This window comes from Bos mutus, chromosome 16 (assembly GCF_027580195.1).
Source record: "Bos mutus isolate GX-2022 chromosome 16, NWIPB_WYAK_1.1, whole genome shotgun sequence".
NCBI lineage: Eukaryota > Metazoa > Chordata > Mammalia > Artiodactyla > Bovidae > Bos > Bos mutus.
The window spans coordinates 45,924,984-45,948,105 of NC_091632.1; the positions used below are offsets into that span (position 1 = coordinate 45,924,984).

The 23,122-nt window shown below is 41.6% G+C and overlaps 1 protein-coding gene across 1 annotated transcript in view; it reads right to left on the reverse strand.

Annotated features, from left to right (window-relative positions):
- Positions 1–22,586, reverse strand: part of FASLG (Fas ligand) — a 31,066-nt gene extending 8,480 nt beyond the window's left edge. Inside the window, exons 1-3 of the mRNA XM_005892281.2 lie at positions 22,432–22,586; positions 1,171–1,929; positions 526–571 (exon numbers count right to left, since the gene is read on the reverse strand). Coding sequence (XP_005892343.1) covers positions 526–571; positions 1,171–1,506 — 382 coding nt within the window. The 5' untranslated portion in view covers positions 1,507–1,929; positions 22,432–22,586. The remainder of the gene's footprint in view (positions 1–525; positions 572–1,170; positions 1,930–22,431) is intronic.
- Between the last annotated feature and the right edge of the window lie 536 nt (positions 22,587–23,122).

A 23,122-nucleotide genomic window follows, 5' to 3' on the forward strand; every position in this document is an offset into this window, starting at 1 on the left:
TGACTGCTTGCCCACTCTTTAAAAGCTTAAATATAACCTATTAAAATTTAAATCAGATCTGACTCTTAAGTAATCTCTTATAGAGTTTAAATAGGAGAGCAAGGATCTTTCCCAGCAACAGCTGTGTCTGCCTGCACCTCCCCTTCTCTCCTGAGGAGCTATAGCCGCTGCCCTGTGCATGGGAATCAGGAGGCCTGAGGAAGGGGGCAGGCCTGGAGCCAGCTCCTTGTGGGGGCAAAGGTCCAGGGTTGTACACGTGTGTTTCTCTTTCCAAATTCAAGCAGAAATTAGTTTTGAATTTTTTTGTGATACTTAACTAAACTAATTTTGAACAGTTAAACTCACTTCATATTTTAGGGCAGTTTCAAGAACCAAAATGACATGAGATTTTGGAATTGGTTAGGATTTCTCTTCCATAGTCTATATGTGCCCAAGAATAAGATGGAATTCAAGGTACTCCTCCAACATGGTTCGGTGCTGAGGACTGTTTTTAGAAACTCAGTGTGCAAGCATAAAAAAACTCACCTATTTGCTTCTCCAAAGATGATGCTGTATGCCTTTGGCTGGTGGACTGGCAAAAGAGAAAAGATATATAATAACTATGAAGCTCTTTAAGCAAAGGAAGAACTGTCAAATAAACTAAGCACTGGAAAGGAAATCTAAGCACGCAGAACCTCTCCTAACTCAGACTCTGGCCAAGCAATTGTGCCTGTCCATGCCTCAGTTTTGCGATTTGAAATAGTTCTAATACTTTTAAGCACTTCCAGGGAAATTTAGTTTGTGCATTTGAACAAATTCACTTCTCAGATGCCAAGTTCCTTTTCTTTGTTGAATCAAGTATGAGGTAGGTAGTAAAGGTCTTCCTTTCTCAGATGATCAGCCAACTGAGAAAGGAAGAACTCTTAACTGCCAGTCCTAATTTGATCCTGATCCCTCCCAAGATAGAAAATATTCCTTCCACCCATATGAGCCCCCATTTCTCTGCAGGTAGAATAGGATGGCTAGTGTGATTCATTTCTAAGACAGGAAGAAAGGATTGAGAAGTACGCTGCAAGCCAAGTGTGGTCCATGTGGATTCCTGTTGCCCTCCTCCCCCACTTCAGCAGGGCAGTTTCACCCCATCCCCCACCCCTGCACCTTCAGGGTGTGGCAATCCCCCAGGCAGCTTACCTCTCTGAGTTCAGCCAACTCCTTCTGTAGATGGAAGAGCTGAAATATCCCCAGCCCCAATCCAACCAGGGCCACCAGAACCATGAAAAACATCACAAGGAGACACAGGCCTGTGTTGTGGTCCCTCCTCTTCTTCAGAGGTGGTGGCGGTAGTGGAGGCAGGGGTGGCGGTGGCGGTAGTGTTGGGGGTGGCGGTGGTGGTGGCCTCCTTTGCCCCGGCCTTCCTGGCACTGAGGACGGACAGGGGAAGACTGATCCTGGAGGGGCCCAGGGGGAGCTGGCACTGCTGTCCACCCAGAAGATTGGGGGGTATGGGTAATTCAAGGGCTGCTGCATGGCATCCAGTGCCTCAGGCCAGCCCCCAGCCCAGGGTTTTCCTCTTCTTCAGTCGTGTGGAGGCCCAGGTGTCAAAGGCCAGACTCCTGTTTCTGACTGCTCAAGAGAAGGAAGCCGGTTCTCTCTTTATAGAGTTTCCAGAACTGAGGGAAACACCTCTCTTTCGTTCTCTTTCGGCTTCTCAAAGAGACACCCACTCACTCTGCATCTGACCCTGAGAAGCCTCAAGAAACTCAGAGCAAACCCCCCCGGGAAGTTTCCGCCCACAACTTTATGATGAAAGCTTTCAAAACCCCAATCGCTGCTGCCCTGCTCCCTCAAAGGCTGGGAGGGTGGGCTCGTTGTCCTCAGGCCCTGAGAGAGGGGGTAGCGTCAGAGCAGCTCTGCGGGCTCCAGCCGTTGTTCAGCTACAAGGAGAGTGGCCTGTGGGGCGAAAGCACCGAGTCATGGCCAGAGGAGTCACTTCTGTGTCTTACCTTTGGCAGGAGGGAATCAACCCCTGCTGCCATCCCTCCCCCACACCCAAATACTGTTTACGCTGACACAGCAAAGCACCAGAGTTTACAGGTTACAACATGCCCACCTACTCTATAACAGATCAGAGACTGCAAACCAGTGGCCCATATGCCTCACAGAGTCCTCAGACTTGCTTTGCTTGTGCCTTATAATGTTGTTTATTTCTATTTACTGTCCTCCTCAAAAAACAGGATAGTCCATACTGCAGACATTCATCTCTGTTTTGCTGAACCTAGAACTCAGACCAGAAAAGCAATAGCCATTGCGATACTTTAAGTATCACAAGATAAACCAACCACAGATGCCTGGGGCAAAAGATTACTGTTGAGACTCACAGTGGACTGCTGTTATCACTGAATAGTGTTCTTCCAAAGTGTAAGCACCGAATCCCAATCCCCAATGTAACTGTACTTGGAGATAATGCCTTTAAGGTGTAATTAAGGTTAAATGAGGTAGTCTGAGTGGGACCCTAACCCAACATGATTAATGTCCTTACAAGAAGAGGTAGAGGGCTCCCTTTGTGGCCCAGTGGTTGGGAATCTGCCTTGCAATACAGGGGACACATATTCCATTCTTGCTCTAGGAAGATCCCACATGCCATGGGGCAACTAAGCCCTAGAGCTGCATCTACTGAACCCACGTGCCCTAGAGCCCATGCTCTTCAATGAGAGAAGTCGCGGCAACGAGAAGCCCATGCTTGTCTACAACTAGAGAAAGCCCATGCACTTACAAGGACCCAGCAGAGCCAAAAATAAATAAATAAATACTTCTTGAAAAAAGAAGAAGCGGTAGAAGGGATGCATGTGTACAGACAAAAGGCCAAGTGAGGTGGTTATCTGTAAACACAGCAAGAAGGTGGTTATCTGTAAACCAAGAAAAGAGGACTTAGGAGAAACCAGCCCTACCAACACTTTGATCGTGGACTTCTATCATCTAGAACTGAGAAAATAAATTTTTGTTGTGTAGACCATTTAGAAAAATTGGGATAGTCCATATATGTTATAGTCATATTGGGGTTTGAAACACTAGAATATTGGGCAGTCTGGAGGCCCTGTCTGCAAACCCAGTCAGCTGGACTTGGGCCACTGCTGCAGCTCTCAAGGACAGGACATGGGTGTGCCAGGCTGCCTGGCTTGCACACCCTCCACTGTGTTTCCCATGAACCTCACTGTGAGAAATGGCCTTCCTGGGCCCTTTAGGCATCTCTGTTTGCTACCTCTGTTATGGTTGTCAACATTTGTTGGATCATGGAGAAAGCAAGGGAGTTTCAGAAAAACATCTATTTCTGCTTCATTGACTACCCTAAAGCTTTTGACTGTGTGAATTTCAACAAATTGGAAAATTCTTAAAGAGATGGGAGTACCAGACCACCTTACCTGCCTCCTGAGAAACCTGTATGCAGGTCAAGAAGTAATAGTTAGAACCAGACATGAAACAACTGACTGATTCAAAATTAGGAAAGGAGTATGACAAGGCTGTATATTGTCACCTTATATGCAGAATACATCGTGCAAAATGCCAGGCTGGAGGAATCATAAGGTGGAATCAAGATTGCCAGGAGAAATATCGAAAACCTCAGATATGCAGATGACACCACTCTAATGGAAGAAAGTGAAGAGGAACTAAAGAGCCTCTTGGTGAGGGTGAAAGAGGAGAGTGAAAAAGCTGGCTTAAAACTCAACATTCAAAAACTAAGACCACGGCATCCAGTCCCATCACTTCATGACAAATAGAAAGGGAAAAAGTGGAAACAGTGACAGATTTTATTTTCTTGGGCTCCAAAATCACTGCAGACAGTGATTGCAGCCATAAAATTAAAAAACCCTTGCTCCTTTGAAGGAAATCAATGACAAACTTAGCATATTAGAAAGCAAAGATATTATTTTGCCAACAAAGGTCCATATAGTCAAAGATATGGTTTTTCTAGTAGTCATGTACAGATGTGAGAGTTGGGTCTCTGAGTTGAAGAATTAATACTTTCAAATTGTGATATTGGAGAAGACTCTTGAGAGTCCCTTGGATTGCAAGGAGATCAAACCAATCAACCCTAAAGGAATCAACCCTGAATATTCATTGGAAGGACTGATGCTGAAGCTCTAATACTTTGGCCACCTGGTGTGAAGAGTTGGCTGATTAGAAAAGACCTGGATGCTGGGAAAGATGGAAGGCAAAAGGAGAAGAGGACGGTAGAGGATGAGATGGTTAGACAGCATCACTGACTCAGTGGACATGAATTTGAGCAAACTCCAGGAGAGAGCGGAGGACAGAGGAGCCTGGCATGTTGCAGTCCATGGGGTCACAAAAAGGAAGACCCGACTGAACAACAACAAGAAAACAACGAAAGAGATCATTTGACTTAATTTCAATATATAATAATTAAAAGGAGAGAAATAGAAACAATAGAGAAAAATAACAGCATATAATCACCAAACTGGGCTGACCTATATCCAGACTTGAACAGTGCTGGGAAGTCCCTCATTAACAGCAATCTGGAGTCCCATTTGGGAAAGGGTCCTGCGGGGAGCTGCCCGTGAGAACGGGGTCCTTTGTCTGAAGGACACAGCTCTGGGAGCTGCCTCAGTCCTTGAGGGTTTGCTTGCAAACATAGCTCTCTGTCCCGCCACCCCAGAGATTAGGCGCTTATTTACTGCAGGCACCTGGAGTTCTGTGCAAACTTCTCACGCACAGAGAAATGTTATCTGGTGTAAGAAATAACAGGGAGCCATTCCCATGCTCTCAAGATTTCTTGTGACTGTTTGTAAGATGTATAGGCCAACCAAGAAAAAATGTCAACTGTCTTGTCTTTCTCACGCTTTTCTGTATAAATATGAGATGTTGAATAAAGTTGGTGTCAGACCGCGTCCCTTCGTGGTGACGTGTCTGAACCTCTCGACCCCATCTTTGTAGTCTCTTGCTTTAGTTTCTTTCTTAGCCCCGCCGTGCACGTTCTCGGGACCCAATCGACTTTGCCGGCTGGCTCCGGCAGGGTCCTGGGTAGTGCGTCCATCCCATGGATGAGACTCCAAATTGCAGTTTCAAGGGCTCCCATTTACAATCCCAGGTTGCAAACTGATAACCATCATCAATTTGCACTTAAAAATGTAACTATGGTTTTCATAACTTTTGAACTGTCGTGTTAGAGGAGACTCTTGAGAGTCCCTTGGATACCAAGGAGATCAAACCAGTCCATCATAAAGGAGATCAGTCCTGAATATTCATTGGAAGGACTGATGCTGAAGCTGAAACTCCAGTCCTTTGGCCACCTGATGCGAAGAACTGACTCATTTGAAAAGACCCTGATGCTGGGAAAGATTGACGGCAAGAGGAGAAGGGGATGACAGAAGATGAGATAGTTGGATGGCATCACCAATTCAATGGACATGAGTTTGAGTAAACTCCAAGAGTTGGTGATGGACAGGGAGGCCTGGTGTGCTGCAGTCCGTGGGGTCGCAAAGAGTCGGACACGACTGAGCGACTGTTTCACCTTGTGCATTTTAGGATTTTCTTGGGCCCCGGGGTGGGTTTTGTTGACCCTCAGGGGCTCAAGAATTCCAAGACCTGCTCCCTTTCTTATCTAAAGTGCTGCCTTACTTGCTGTGCATGCAGGCAGGCATGGAATCCGAGCAGTGTCCAGGCAGGTGAGAAGCCGGTCAGAAGCCTGTTCTGCTTCTGAAGCCTAAACAAGACTTCCTCCATTTTAATTTTCCTAACATGACACAGTGTTCTCACTCTTTTACAGGTGGGCAGAGTTAACATGCTTTTAAATTCACATATGGGTTTCTTCATAGGCAAAAAAAAATAGTAAGTTTATAATTAATAATCAAAAAACATAATTTTAAGAGTTCCACCTTATGTACAACTAAAACACAACCCTTAAAGTATCCTGAAGTAATCCTTAAGAGCAGTTGTATAGAATCATATTTTTAAACTATAAAAAATTTCCTGAGAATGGCAAAGATTCAAATCAATGGAAAAAAACCCCCATATGCTGGATGGGGAGATTAGAAAAATGGTTAGGATTGTGTGCTTCTGATGTGAGACTTCCTGGGTTCAAATCCCAGCTTTTGCACTTGTTAGTTATGTGAGCTGGACAGGTCACTTTCCCTCCTCTGCACCACAGTTTTCTCATCTATAAAAATGGGCGTGATTATAATAATACCTATTTCACAGAGCAATATGAGAATTAACTGAGCCACAGCACTTGATACACTTAAAACAGTCCTCAACATAAAAGTAAGCACTCAACAAATGTTACTGTTCTTGTTGTGTTTGTGGGAAAATATAGTGTATCTTCCCACAAATTATCTGGCTGTAGACTTAATGTAATTTACCTTCTTTCACTAAGAATAAAATACAGGGGAGAGAAGAGAGACTGCAGCAAAAACTACAAGTCAATGTCTGATGTCCAGTATCCTGAGAGATGCTACCAGTGAACAGATGTACCAAAGGATTCCTGTTTCAGGCTAAGACCATGCTGCTTTTCTATCTCAAACTCCCACAGAAAATTCTAGACTTATTCAATAGGAATTATGCTGTAGTTTCACATTTTCCTCTGTCCTGCTTCTTGATTAATTCTGTGGTAGGCAGAATCAGAATCCTAATATCTGCCCCCACACCCCAATGCCCTCCAACCCTAGAGAGAACTCTGAACTGAAACAGAGACAAAGGGAGCAGTCTTAAACCTGGGTGCCGCTCTTTGATAATGCTACCCCAAGCATCGCAAGTTGGTAAAGTTCCTAGCAAAATAAACACCCTGACAAACAATGACAGGGGCCCATCATAGTTTGGGGTTCTACCAGAACCTTATGAATTAGCAAAAATTATCTTTTACAAATAGATGTTAACTGTGATCACTAAAGGGAAAAAATTGTGTATTTGCTCTTGGGAGATGCACTGAATAAATAAATCAAAGAGCCAGCAGGCTGGCAGCTCATCCAAATTGAAGAGTTTCTTTCCTTCTCACCTTCACCCTCCTACCTGCATCTCTGAGTCTGGAACCAGGGTTTGTTGAGGATGGATGGGGCAGAAAGACTCAAGAGTTGGTGATTTCTTTCAGCAGGTAGGACTGCCAGTCAGAGAGATTTAAAGAGATGTGCATGAGTTCATCTTTGTTTTTCTCCACATGTGAATCAGTTTTCTTAACATAATCCATCTTTTCTCCCAGTGAATCACAGTATATTTATCATATATGAAGTCTGTACCTATAGTTGGGTCTTTTTCTGGGCTCTTATCTTTGTCTCGTTGATTTCTTTCTCTATTCCAGTACTAGTGTCACACAGTTCTCAAAATTATAGCTTTATAAAATGTCTTAAGGCTAGTATGGCAAAATTTTCCCTTTGATCCTCTTTTTCAAAAAAAACTTGAGTATACTTAATCTCTCCTATATCTATTCAGTTCAGTTAGTTCAGTTCAGTCACTCAGTTGTATCCGACTCTTCGCGACCCCATGAATTGCAGCACACCAGGCCTCCCTGTCCATCACCAACTCATGTTCACTCAAACTCACATCCATCGAGTCAGTGTTGCCATCCAGCCATCTCATCCTCCATCGTCCCCTTCTCATCCTGCCCCCAATCCCTCCCAGCATCAGAGTCTTTTCCAATGAATCAACTCTTTGCATGAGGTGGCCAAAGTACTGGAGTTTCAGCTTTAGCATCAGTCCTTCCAAAGAACACCCAGGACTGATCTCCTTTAGAATGGACTGGTTGGATCTCCTTGCAGTCCAAGGGTCTCCCAAGAGTCTTCTCCAACACTATAGTTCAAAAGCATCAATTCTTCGGCGCTCAGCCTTCTTCACAGTCCAACTCTCACATCTATGCATGACTACTGGAAAAACCATAGCCTTGACTAGATGGACCTTTGTTGGCAAAGTAATGTCTCTGCTTTAGAAAAGAAAACTAGCATGGTCTTAAAATGTTCTACTGGACTCTTTTTACTGTAATTGCACAAATTTAGGCGAAGTGTTTTCTTTACAATGTTTTTGCCCTATTGACAGCTTTTCATCTATCCTTTATGGCTTTTAAATTTTTTCTCCAGGATGGTCTTATCCATTCTTTCTTAGATTAATTGCTTGGTATTTTGTAATTTTGTTGTGATAATAGACATCATTTTCTGGGGTATTTTTAGATTCTGTGGTAAGCAACCTCTACACAACCCCAATGATCCTCCACCTCCTGGCATTCACACTTTTTCATAAATCCCTCCCGTTACGTGTGGACTGGACCTGCTGACCCACTTCAAATAGAATAAGGCACAAGTGTTGGGATAGCACTTCCAAGATTAAGTCATTAAAAGACTGTAGCTTCTGCACTGCACATGACTGACTTCTCATTGTATCTTCATAGGGTGGAGAGAGGAAGCAAGATTTCCTCTGGCTCTCATTAGGGCACTAATCCCCTTCATGGGCTTCCCTGGTGGCTCAGACAATAAAGAATCTGTCTGCAATGCGGGAGACCTGGGTTTGATCCCTAGGTTGTGAAGATCCCCTAGAGGAGGATACGGCAACCCACTCCATTATTATGCCTGGAGAATCCCCATGGACAGATAAGCCTGGTGGGCTATAGTCCAGTCAGTAGTTCAGTCACTCAGTTGTGTACGACTCTTTGTGACCCAATGGACTATAGCATGCCAGATTCCCTGTCCATCACCAACTCCCAGAGCTAACTCAAACTCATGTCCATTGAGTCAGTGATGCCATCCAACCATCTCATCCTCTGTCATCCCCTTCTCCTCCTGCCTTAATCTTTCCTAGCATCAGTCTTTTCCAAGGAGTCAGTTCTTCACATCAGGTGGCCAAAGTATTGGAGCTTCAGCTTCAGCATCAGTCCTTCCATTGAATATCCAGGACTCATTTCCTTTAGGATTGACTGGTTGGATCTCAGTGAAGTCCAAGAGACTCTCAAGAGTCTTCTTCAACACCACAGTTCAAAAGCATCAATTCTTCAGTGTTCAGCTTTCTTTATAGTCCAACTCTCACATCCATACATGACCACTGGAAAAACCCTAGCTTTGACTAGACAGACCTTTGTTGGCAAAGTAATGTCTCTGCTTTTTGATATGCTGTCTAGGTTGGTCATAGCCTTTCTTCCAAGGAGCAAGCATCTTTTAATTTCATGGCTGCAGTCACCAACTGCAGTGATCTTGGAGCCCCCTAAAATGAAGTCTGTCACTGTTTCCATTGTTTCCCCATCTATTTGCCATGAAGTGATGGGACCAGATGCCATGATCTTCGTTTTTTGAATGCTGAGTTTTAAGCCAACTTTTTCACTCTCCTCTTTCACTTTCATCAAGAGGCTCTTTAGTTCTTCTTTGCTTTCTTCCATAAGGGTGGTGTCATCTGCATATCTGAGGTTATTAATATTTCTCCAGCTATCTTGATTACAGCTTGTGCTTCATCTAGCCTGGCATTTCGCATGATGTCCTCTGCATATAAGTTAAATAATAAGGGTGAAAATATACAGCCATGACATACTCCTTTCCCAATTTGGAACCAGTCTGTTGTTCCACGTCCAATTCTAACTGTTGCTTCTTGACCTGCATACAGATTTCACAGGAACCAGGTCTGGTCGTCTGGTATTCCCATCTCTTTAAGAATTTTCCACAGTTTGTTGTGAGCCACACAGTTAAAGGCTTTGGCATGGTCAATAAAGCAGAAGTAGATGTTTTTCTGGAACTCTCTTGCTTTTTCCATGATCCAATGGATGTTGGCAATTTGATCTCTGGTTCCTCTGCCTTTTCTAAATCCAGGTTGAACATCTGGAAGTTCACAGTTCATGTACTGTTGAAGCCTGGCTTGGAGAATTTTGAGCATTACTTTGCTAGTGTGTGAGATGAATGCAATTGTGTGGTAGTTTGAACATTCTTTGGCATTGTCTTTCTTTGGGATTGGAATGAAAACTGACCTTTTCCAGTCCTGTGGCCACTGCTGAGTTTTCCAAATTTGCTGGCATATTGAGTGCAGCACTTTCACAGCATCATCTTTTAGGATTTGAAATAGCTCATCTGGAATTCCATCACCTTACTAGTTTTGTTCATAGTCATTCATAGTTGCAAATGACTCTGACTTAAATAAATGCTCTTCATTCTGTAATAATTTAGACTCTTGTAAACTTATGGAACTCTCTTTATTTCTGATAGTGTGCCTATTGACTCCTGGGGTTTTCTTTCCTATTAACATAACATTATTAGCAGATAAAATGGTAAATTCTAATCTCCCTTTCTAATCCTATGCCTCATTCTTTTACTTTTCTTTTTGGATTGTCCCAAACCTCAAGAACTATATAAAACAGTAATTTTTATTATGGGTATCTAGCTCTTATCCCTAATCACAGAGAGACTATTCTAAAGTTTCTCATAATAAGTATGATGTTTTTCTAAGGTTTTGTTTTTATTTCGTTTTTATTTATTTTATTTTATTATTTTTTTTTATTTTATTTTATTTTTAAACTTTACAATATTGTATTAGTTTTGCCCAACATCGAAATGAATCCGCCACAGGTATACATGTGTTCCCCATCCTGAACCCTCCTCCCTCCTCCCTCCCCATACCCTCCCTCTGGGCCGTCCCAGTGCACCAGCCCCAAGCATCCAGCATCGTGCATCGAACCTGGACTGGTGACTCGTCTCATACATGATGTTACACATGTTTCAATGCCACTGTCAATAAAGTTTCCTACTATATCATCAGAATCTCATCAGCAAACAGATGGAACAGAAATTAGGATAGCTTGAGAAGGGCTTAGCAAAAAGGACAACCATATAAGTAAGATGTAGGGAAATCAAAAAGAAAACAGTATACTCTTTTATCAATAGAAGGAACAGGGTTGTTATGACCACTAGTTAAGAAGAATGATAAGTTATTGGAACCTAAGAAGGGCAGACTTGTATGGAGAAGACAGCCTAATAGGACTTGTGACTTCAAGTCAAGAATTGCAGCCAGTCCAAGGTGTACTTGGAGAATAAATATCTGTCCTACTACACAAGCTTCCCTTGTGGCTCAGCTGGCAAAGAATCCGCCTGCAATGCAGAAGACCTGGGTTTGATCCCTGGGTTGGGAAGATCCCCTGGAGAAGGGAAAGGCTACCCAGTCCAGTATTCTGGCCTGGAGAATTCCATGGACTATACAGTCCATGGGGTCGCAGAGAGTCGGATACAACTGAGCGACTTTCACTTCACTTTCACAATAGGATAGATTCTTCTCTTCTGCTGGGGCTTCCCATTAGGCAAATTCAATCAGAAGCCAGAGGGCAAGGAAGTCCATTGAAGTAGTCCACATAAGGTAAATTCACAGAAGAGAGAGCAAACTATAGTCCCATTGCCTACCATCACCTTCGTCATGTTCCTGCTGCCTAGAATTTTAATTCTGGGTTGTGATGGATCCTTACAGTTCCTTTGTACTAGTATTTTTTTTTTTTTTCTTCCAATTTTATTTTATTTTTAAACTTTACATAATTGTATTAGTTTTGCCAAATATCAAAATGAATCCACCACAGGTATACATTTAAATGGTAATTTAGCTGGATATACATTTCAAAATCTAACTTTTTTCCCCCCAAAGATTTGCAAGTAAGATTTCTTTCAAAATTTTTATCTACTTTCTTGATGCTTTGAAGTTTTCAGATATCTTCCAGCTCAGTAATACATCCAATATATTCTTCAGCTATATCTTTTCTAAAATTTAACAAATTCATTAAGATTTTTGTTTCAACTATAACATTTTTTCAAATCCAATATTTCCCACCAGTTCTTCTTTGAATTGTTTTCCTTGATTAATGTTGTCGGTATTTTACCTTCATATTTTTGGAAGGTATTTCTTATGCTTATTTTAAATGTATTTTCTATGGTCTGTTAATTTTCTTTGCCTGGCATAACTTGTTTGGTGGTGTCTTTCTTTTAGAGCACTGTATTCCTCATATGTCTGATCACTTTTCCTTGCGAGCTTACACATTCCTGCGAGTTTCAGTTCTCATGGAGCATAATATGAAGCATGTGTGTGGGAGCTAGAGGGAGGGAAGAGGTGGATGTGGCTAAAGCCCAGGAATCCAGGAGTAATTTATGCCCTTCCTAGGGAGCTTAGGGAGTTGGCAGTGCATCCCTCCTTAGGAGGAAGAGCCTCTGGCATTATAATCTGGGGTAAATCATCCCGTTTGCCACCTACCTTGCCAAAGAAAATCTACCGAGGGTTTACCTGACATTGCTCTTTTTTTTAAGAGATTTTCTTCCTCAGCTGGAGTCATTTATCTATACCTGCTGTTGACTCCTTCTCCCCACCTCAGCCAGATTCCAGCACTATGTTGATATTTCCCCCAGTGCTTCTGGGCATCCACTGCTGTTTATCTGCCTCAAAATGACAACCAAGCAAGATAGGAAAGAGAAACACACAGATTCATAAAGCTCTGGCCTGGCCCATCTCCGTGTGACATCTGACCCTCTTCTCCCCTGAGCTGCTGTAAATGTACATGCACACGTACACTGAGATGCAGCCGCCCCTTCTTCTCCCCTCAAGAGCTTCTCAGGTTGATGTTAGTTTCTCAGGCCCATCAAGACACTGCCTGTTTCTTGGAGTTGTTTCAAGGGTCAGAGTCAGAAACACATGTTCGTAAGTCATCTTGTCAGCTCTGCTATATTCTTTACATCCATTGCCTCTAGTGTTATTGTGAGGATTAATTAAATGAGTTGATTCACATGAGGCACTTAGGAAAGTGTCTGGAATACAGCATGTTTTACAACTGTTAGCAGTAATTATTATTTGTCATCATCATCATTAATATGCAGAATAAGTCTATGAAAATGAGTATATTATCTCATTATTATTATCTCATATTATATTATCTCATTATCTCTAATTATTCAGAATAATTAGATTATTAGATTAGATTAGATTAGATTCAGAGAAGAAAAGTAAACCTGGCAAGAGGTTGAGCCAGGCTTCAGTCACATTTAAGTCTATTTGATCTGCAAAGAGTGTGCTTTTTCTATTCTTTTTATCGGTGGCCCTTTTCTACTCCCACTTCACAATCTGATTGGCTCAGGAAAATCTGTAAGATATTGAAGGCTTTTTAACTCACTTCAGGAGGTGGATGACCACAACTTTCTCTGTGCTTCAATTTGATCTCTTGTCTCTAAGATAAAGGTAACTTTGATGTTCTTTTCCAATATAAAAGACTGAATTGGAGGATAAGCGATCAAGCACAACTCTTGTTTCTCCAGGTCACAGCAACTTGAATGGGGACAATCTGGAGACGTGGATGACAGCAGCAATGGGGCCAAAATTATCCTTCATCCCCGCCACTCCATGCAACAGTATTATTGGATGTCGAGACTATTCTCATTTTTTCCCTGTCTTTTGTGTATCAACTGGAGTCTGGACAGAAAAACAGAAGCCACTCCAAGTACGCAAAGTGGGGAAAGGATTAATACAGGAATTAAAGATTGGGCAAACAAAAGTCAGCAAGAACAACTTTAGGAAACTGAAGTTCAGACTCATGCTACAACCAGTAGTTTCAGCTTCCAACAACGCTGATACTGGTGATTTTTAGGTGAACAGCAGAAAGCTGTAGGAAAAACCCAAACCACTTCTGCTGTCCCCAAACACTTTCCAGTAACTACTGTGACAACCAGTGGCTTCTCCTCCATTACTTTCCAAATCTCATGGAATTGCTTCTCATTGGTGGAATCCAACTGGACTCTCACTTGCAATGGAGTGGAAGAATTGTCATTTCTCAGCTTTGTGTTCCTGGGAATGGGGAAGAGGATAGAGACAGGGGTAGTACTAAGTATTAACAAATTACACGTGGTACACTGTGTCTGTTTTGTTCAACATCACTGAGTAAAAACTCAACATATGTTGACTGAATTAATAATTCCAAGAGGGTCCCAGGTCATGAACAGGACTATTTAGTGGGAATTAAGATTCTATTGCAGCCTCGTTCAGTGATGTTACGTGCTCCATAGCCTGATAATACCCTACACGTGCTATCAGCCTGTCATTGACTTATTATGGAATCATGACAACATTGTATTTCTTCATCTTCCACTGAGGTGGGTCATGTCACTTCTTTGGTTGTCACTGATGCAAGTGTAAATCTGATCATGTAAGTCTGCTTCTTAAAAGTAACACTTCAGTGGCTGCCAGTTGCCTTTAGAATAAAATCTGAACACTTTATCATGACTTCCAAGACTCTGCATTATCTGGGCTCTTCCCAGCTCTCCAGCTTAACCGTTTCTACTCCCTTCCTCTCTCACCACACACAGGCCACATTGGCCTTTCAGTTCATCAAATGGGGCAAATTCTTCCTTGCCTCAGGATCTATGCCTAAGATGGTGCCTAGAAGGCTCTTTGCCCCAGCTCTGCCCCACTTTTATTTGACCAGGTGCTAGAACCCTTCAATGCTAAACTACATATCACTTTCTCAAAGAGGTCTTCACTTGCCACTTCATCTAAAGGAGATAATTCCATTTAATGTTCTCTCTCTGGGATTTTTTCCCCCTCTTCTGGTACTTATCACTATTCGATAGGAGGTATAAAATCACATTGCATTCAATTGTACACCCAGCCCAGCACAGTGCCTGGCAACTAATATGCACTCAATAAATAAATGCTGAAATTCTTTACAGGCTCCTCATAAAGTGATTTTACAGAATGCTCAAATTATGTTTCACTTTCTAAATTTCCCATCAGCTTTTGGCTTTTAAACCTGAGACAAGCCAAAAGACATTTGAGAGGAATAGACTTACTACCAAAGGCACCTGTTACCATTAATAATCCAACTGGATCCCAAGCACTCATTGGTCTTTCCTGCCTCCAGATGACCTCCTTTCCACCCAAAGTATGTCCCAAGAAGCCAGGGAGAGACTCCATCATCTCTCTTGCTCAAAGGTTTTAATACCATTTCATTGTATTACTATTTCTCTCGGGAGGTTCATCTTGTTCTCCTGCAGTTAGAACCCTGGTGGCTGACCTTGACATGGTAAGTTAGGTATGCCTCTGCTCACTGACCATATTTTCCTCTCAGTCTCTGTATGCAAACACAGAAATACATAGTATACAACTGGGAACAGTGTTGGAGGTCATACATTGGTTCCCTAAATCTTATCAGTGACCAATTGCTTTAATTTCTCAAAGACAAATGAATAAATATTCCAAGCCAAGAATAGTGCCTGGTATTAGAGGCACTCAATAAATGTATGCTGATTATATGAATATAGATGAAGAAACTGATACTTAAATAGATTAAGGGACTTGCCTGAAGTCACACAGCCTGTTGGTATTGAGCCAAAATTCTAATCCAAAAAGGACACAATGTAAGAGGGATTGTGAAACAAGACTGCTCTGTGAGCAGTGCTCCCAAGTTTATAGGGCTGAGAACCCACTGCCTATAGGCCAGTAGGAGACAGGATAGGACAATATCTATTAAGACTAAAAATGTCTGAAGAAATAAGATCAGAGCATAAATAAATGAAATAGAGACCAAAAAAACAATAGAAAGATTAATTAAACTAAGAGTTGGTTCTTTGAAAAGGTAAACAAAATTTACAAACCTTTATCCAGACATCAAGAAGAGGGCCCAAATCAATAAAACCAGGGGGAAAAAAGGAGAAGTTACAGCCAATACCACAGAAATGCAAAGGATCATAAGAGATTACCAGAAACAATTGAACACCAAAAAATGGACACTTTCCCAAGATAGAACCAGGAAGAAATAGAAAATATGAACAGATCAACTACCAGTAATAAAACTGAATGATGAATTAAAAAAAAAAACTGGATGACTTCACAGGTTAAATTTACCAAATGTTTAGAGAAGAGTTAATGCCTATTCTTCTCAAACTATTCCAAGAACTTGGAGAGGAAGGAAAGCTTCTTAACTCATTCTATGAGGGGCCAGAATCATCTTAATACCAAAACTAGACAAAGATATCACACAAAAAAGAAAATTACAGGCCAGTATCACTGATAAACATGGTGCCAAAATCCTCAACAAAATACTAACAAACCAAATTCAACAATACATTAAAAGGATCTTACACCATGATCAAGTGGGTTTAATATCAGGGATGCAAGGATGGTTCAGTATCCACAAACCAATCAGTGTGATATACCACATTAACATATTAAAGAATAAAAATCATATGATCATCTCAGTAAATGCATAAAAAGTTTTTGATGAGATTTAACATCTATTTATGATAAAAAAAATTCTCTCACAAAGCAGCTATAGAGAGAATATACCTGAACTATTATAATAAAGGCCATGTATGACCAGCTCACAGCCAAAATTATACTCAACAGTGAAAAGCTGAGAATATTTCATTTAACATCAGGAACAAGACAAGGATGCCCACACTCACCATTTGTATTCAACATACTGTTGGAAGTCCTAGCCACAGCACTCAGACAATAAAAAGAAATGAAAGGAATCCAAATGGGAGAGGAAGAAGTAAAACTGTTACTGTTTGCAGATGGCATGATACTATACACAGAAAATCCTAAAGATACCACACACAAAAAAAAATACTAGAACTCATCAATAAATTCAGTAAAGTTGCAGAGTATAAAATTAATATACAGATGTCTGCCACACTTCTATTTCCTAACAAGAAACTATCAAAAAAGAAATTAAGAAAACAATCCCATTTACAAGCACTGCAAAAGAATAAAAATAAGTCTAACTAAGGTGGTAAAAGAATGGTACTCAGAAAATTGTAAGACACTGTTGACAGAGATTGAAGGCAGCACAAACAGATGAAAAGATAGCCCATGCTCATAAATTGGAAGAATTAATATGATTAAAAAGAGCATACTACCCAATGTAATCTACAGACTCAATGCAATCCCCAGCAAAATATCAATGGCATTTTTCACTAGAAGAAATAATTCTAAAATTTGTATGGAAACACAAAAGATCCCAATAGTCAAAACAATCTTAAGAAAGAAAAGTAGAACTAGAAGTATTATGCTCCCTGATTTCAAACTATACTTCAAAGTTATAGTAATCAAAACAGTATGGTTCTGCACAAAAACAGACACATAATTCAGTGGGAAAAAGATATCCTAGAAGTGAACCCTGGTGGCTCAGACGGTAAAAGTGTCTGCTTACAATGTGGGAGACCCGGGTTTGATTCCTGTGTTGGGAAGATCCCCTGGAGAAGGAAATGGCACCCCACTCCAGTACTCTTGCCTGGAAAATCCCATGGACAGAGGAGCCTGGTAGGCTACAGTCCATGGGGTCACAAAGAGTTGGACACGACTGAGTGACTTCACTAGAAGTGAACCCACATTTTTATGGGTAATTAAAGAAGGCAAGAATACATGATGGAGAAAAGACAGCTTCTTTAATAAATGGTGTTGGGAAAACTATACAGCTACATGCAAAAGAATCAAACTGGCTTACTCTCTTAAAGTACAAAACTCAAACTAGATTCCTCTCTCAAAGCACAAAAATAAATTTGAAATGGATTAAAGACTTAAGACTTGAAACCACAAAACTTCTAGAAAAAACCATAAGCTCTTTGGCATCAGTCATGGTAGAATTTTTTTTTTCTTTGTGTATGTCCCCTCAGACAATGGAAACAAAACCAAAAATAAACAAATGGGGCTATATCAAACTAAAAAGCTTTTGCATAATGGAGAAAACTATCAACAAAATGAAAAGTCAACCTACTAAATGGGAGTGAGTGGAAGGAGATATTTGCAAAAAAATATATCCAATAAGGGGTTAATATCATACACAAACACACACATACACACACATATATATATATATAACTTACACAATTCAACATCAAAAATACAAACAACCCAACCAATTGAAAATGGGCAGAGGATCTGAACAGACATTTTTCCAAACAGGCACATGAAAAGATGCTTAATATCACTAATCATCAGGGAAATGCAAGTCAAAACCTCAATGAGAAATTATCTCATACTTGTCTGAATGGCTATTATCAAAAAGACAACAAACAACAAGTGCTTGGAAGGACGTGAAGAAAAGAGAACTCCCACCCAGGCACTGTGGACAGAACTGTAATCTGGTGCAGCTCCTATGAAACTCAGTATGGAGATTCCTTTAAAAATTAAAAACAGAACTACCATATGATCCAGCAATTCCACTCCTGGGTATTTATTTGAAGAAAAGGAAACAACTAATTCAAAAAGACATATGAACCCCTATGTTCACTGCAACCTTTTTTTTACAACTGCCAGGATATGGAAATAACTTAAGTGCCCAGAAACAGATGAATGGATAAAGAAGATATATATAAGGGAAAATTACTCAGCCATAATAAAGAATGAAATCTTGCCATCTGTGACAACCTGGATGAACCTAGAGGATATTAAGTAAAATAAGACACGCAGAGATAGACAAGTACTATCTGACTTCACTTATTATGTGGAATCTAAAAAACAAAGCAGGAGACACAGAAATAAAGAATAGATTTTTGGACATAGTGGGGGAAGGAGAAGGTGAGATAATTTGAGAGAACAGCATTGAAACATATTGCCTGGAAAATCCCATGGACAAAGGAGACTAGGGGGCTACAGTCTATAGGCTCACAAGAGTCGGACATGACTCAGTGACTAAACCACCACCACCATATACATTACCATATGTAAAACAGATAGCCAGTGGGAGTTTGATGTATGATGAAGGGAACCCAAAGCTGGTGCTCTGTGACAATCTTGAGGGATGGGGTAGGGAGGGAGGTGGAAGTGGGGATCAAGAGGGAGGGGACACATATATCTATGGTCGACTCATGTTGATGTATGGCAAAAAGTATCACAGTATTGTAATTATCCCCCAGTTAAATAAATAAATAATTTTTTTAAAAAAAGCAAATGAATAAACAGAAACGGATTCCTATATACAGAGCAAAAACAGGTGGTTGCCAGAGAAGAGGGTTGGGGCAGGTGAGGAGGAACTGGTAAGGGAGAGTAAGTACAAAATTCTAGCTGTAAAATAAGTGAGTCACAGATACGAAGTGTACAGTGAGGAGACTATAGTCAAGAATCGTGCAGTATCATTGTATGCAGACATATTGTACCTAGGCTTATCATGGTGACCATTTTAGTATATATAGAAATATCAAATAATAGAAACTAACATGGCATTGTAGCTCATGGCACTAAAAGCAAACAAACTCATACAAAAAGAGATCAGATTTGTGGTTACCAGAGGCAGCGTTTTGGGGGGAGGAGAAACTGGATGAAGGCAGTTAAAAGGGACAAACTTCCAGTTGTAAGATAAGTATGAGGGATATAATATACAACATAATAAATATAATTACTGCTGTATGTTATATATTGACTCCTGGGTCAGGAAGATCCTCTGGAGAAGGGAACGGCTTTCTACTTTATTATTCTTGCCTGGAGAATTCCATGGACAGAGGAGCCCAGCAGGCTGTAGTCCACGGGGTGGCAAAGAGTCAGACACAACTGAGCAACTTTCACTTTCACTGTGTTATATATGAAAGTTGTTAAGAGAGGAAATCCCAACAGTTCTCATCATAAGGAAAAAAATTTTTTCTACTTCTTAAATTTTGCATCTATAAAAGATGATGGATGTTCATTAAACTTGTGATAATTATTTCATGATGTATATATAATGTATATAATTATTTCATGATGTCTTCATAATGATGTCGAATCATTATGTTGTATACCGTAAACATATACAGTGCTATATGCCAGTTATAGCTCAATGATTAACTGGAAGTGCAAAAAGACTGGAAAGACCTAGGTCTTGTGGGCTCTTTTAAGAACCTTTATTGATGTTTGAAATGCTTCTCACATTTATCATGGTGTCATGGTGGGTTTGTGGGACGGTCACATGTACTAAGGACTGACTTAAATGTCAAAGTCGTTGTTTTTGTCACCCACTGTTTCCTTTGAGTGTCTAGCAGATGTTAGTCAGGGCTATGCAGCTGGAAGAGCCTTCTAACCTCAGGGTCTCAGGAGAAGAAAATTTGAGCATACTGCCTCTGAGTCTGGATATGTTTCACTGTCTATTACCGACGGCGGGACAGCCACACCCCAGTAAGTGAAAAGCCCTAGGCCTTGTACTAGTTTGCAATTTGATAAATGAGGTATTCTCCACTGAGCTTTCTTTGCAAACTAGCGATGTCTGACCAGTCTGAAACCTTACAGTAAAGTCCTAGAGCGTCAATGCTGGAATAGGGAAGAGCTGACTGACTCACGTCCCTAACTTCACAGATTTGGACCTGAGCTCAAGAGAGGTAAGAGGATTCTCCCCAAACCACAACCAGTATGGAGGAAGAACTAGGAAGAAATCCCACCCTATCTCCTGGTGCTTCCCTACCACACCTTCTACATCTGGAAATGAAACACAGGAAGCATTTGCTTCTGTTCAGTTCCATCCATACATGTCTTGAGCACCTAACAGGAGCCAAGCAGCATGGAAGGGTGCAAAGACAAAGCCATGGTCAAACACAACTCCTTCAGGAGCTCTGAATTTGGTGAGTTCTGTCCCTGTGGTCATTTTCATGCTAAGTTGCTTCAGTTATGTCTGACTCCATGGCCTGTAGTCCGCCAGGTTCCTTTGTGCATGGGATTCTCTAGCCAAAAATACTGAAGTGGGTTGCCATTTCCTCCTCCAGGGGATCTTCCCAACCCAGGAATCAAACCCAGGTTTCCAGCATTGCAGGCAGATTCTTTACCATCTGAGCCCCCATGGAAGCAAGAACTCTATACATTACCTTATTTTACCCTCAAGCAGCCCTCCATGATAAGAATTATCCTATCTCCATTTTACAAATGATTTGAGAGGCTAAATAACCTATGAGGAGGCTGAGCTTAGACATGAATTCAGGTCTTCCTACCAGACCACACTGTGATGCTAGGTTTTTCCTCTCATCACTTCCCCCTCATCCCTGCAAATTCTCACATGCCTTTGACAAATAAGTTCCCCTCCCCAAATACATACCATCAAAATCCCTATTTATCATTCTAGGGAACCTGAATTCCATGTGGAAGTTTCTTGTTCTCACTTTTAAACTCCTAGTCCCCACTTCTCCATGCCTCCTGTTTCATAAGGTCTACCTGTGTCTGAAGCCACACTCGCAACTGCTCAGCTCGCCTTACCTCCCTAAATGCACTGTACTCCACGACTGAGACCTGGACTGAATGCTCAGACTCCACCCCCTACTGTCTCCACCACAAGACAGACAGCCTGGTATTTCTGTCGCCTCTATTAACAGAAGAGGTAACCGGAACCCAGCAAAGCATCCTCTCACAACAGGAAGTGCTGGACCCCCACACCTCTACTCCTCAGGGTTCCTGCTCCCTGACCTCCTCGCACCGCCCTGTGTGTGGTTTCTACATCATGTTACACGTGATTTTTTCTTCCGTCTCCGCAGGGAATCTATCAGTCCAATCCATTCCTTCACTCCTTCCAGTTAAATACCTCACTCTATTTGATCTTAGTCAAGCTGCCTGATGGAGCCCCATATCCCCAAGTCCTGCCTGGTAAACTCTTCTTCCCAAAGTCAGCTCAGACATCAGCTCCTCTGTGAGGCCTTCCCAGGCACAGTGAATTCCTCCTCCTTCAAGGTTCCTGCAGCTTGTTTATTATAGCACTCAACACACCATGTCATTGGAAATCTAGTCTATTTCCTAAACAAAAGCATCTTAACTCTTGGGACACTTTCAAGTCAATTTTGCAATCCGTAATCTCTAGCCCAGAGGCTGGCACACAGGAAATGTTCAATAAATAGCCCCTGAGTATTGCTTGTCTAGATAGACCTGTGGAGAACTAGTACCAAACAGTAGAAGGTTCCACTTTCTCAGAGGCAGAGGGAACAACTTCTTTCATCAGTGGAGCCCCACTGTGCTTACAGTCACAGCGCTGTAAGCACGGCTCGAGCCACCCTGGGCTGGGGTCAGTTCCCAGTTCCGGGAGATTCCTAAGCTTGGGATAACGATGTGCTGGCGGAGACCTGGGGCTCAGGCTGCACTAGATGTTCTGAGGTCCCCTCTACTCCAAAGACTATATATGATAAGGGAGAAGTTGGTTAAAAGATCAAAAGACAGATAGGAAAAGGTGTGGACAGAGGAAGGTGGAGGTGAAAGAGCCATGAGCCGGAAGATAAAGATTTAGTGAGGAAAGGGAGGCTGAAAACTGGGGAAAGGAGACTGGAGGGACTGGCAAGAAGAAGGACAAAAAGAGGGAGACAGGTGCGTGGACACTGGGCATGATCAGATTCCCAAGATCCCGTGCCATAAGGACAAAGTCATCCAGAAAACTAAAACTGAAATGCTGAAAGCTGCTGCTCTTAAAAATCAGTCCAAAATGGACTTAATGCATCTCCCACCCAAACAGGAAACTAAATCCTCAGAAAATCAGCTGCAGCCGACAAAAACCAAGATGCGGAAGAACACAGTTACAGCACTTACTGCCTGGCGCCATCTGGTCCTTCCCATGTGCCGTGGGCTGGCCAGCCCCGAGTCAGCACGCCGGAGCATCAGTCCTTAAGCAACAAGGAGCCAAGGGAGGGCAGACAACTTCCCAGCTCTGGTGCCCCAATGGCTCCATAATCCGTCTACCCTCTTCACCCCAAACTTACTGCACGTTATAGGTGGTGACACTGCAGGCTGAGCTCTGGGACCAGACCAACTTCCGAACAGGAAATAACAGGAGACCTGCTCTCCTGTCACCTTGGGGCTACAGGCCGTGCTCTAACTTCATACCCTTATTCTTATCAACCAGCAACCATCTGGTGCCCCAAGCAATGCTTACCTAGTGTCACACCGGGGCTTAAATCTGTACCTATAACTAAACTACATTATGATGAATAAGTTATTTAATGTTTATACCTTAGATGTCTTATCTGTGAAATGGGGGTAATGATGACAATATACTTTATGTGGTGATTTGATGATTAAATGAAAAAATACATAGTGAGCATCCAATAAAACATCTATTCTCTTAACCTTTGCTAAAAATCAAATAGAACATATGTCTGTAACTTTTAGAAGAGAGTATATCTGGTATGCCACTATAAAAATATTTAGCTCTTGTGTCTTTTATGAGACAATGGGTAACTGAGAAAGTCCTTATTCAAAAAAATAAAATGATAAACTGTAG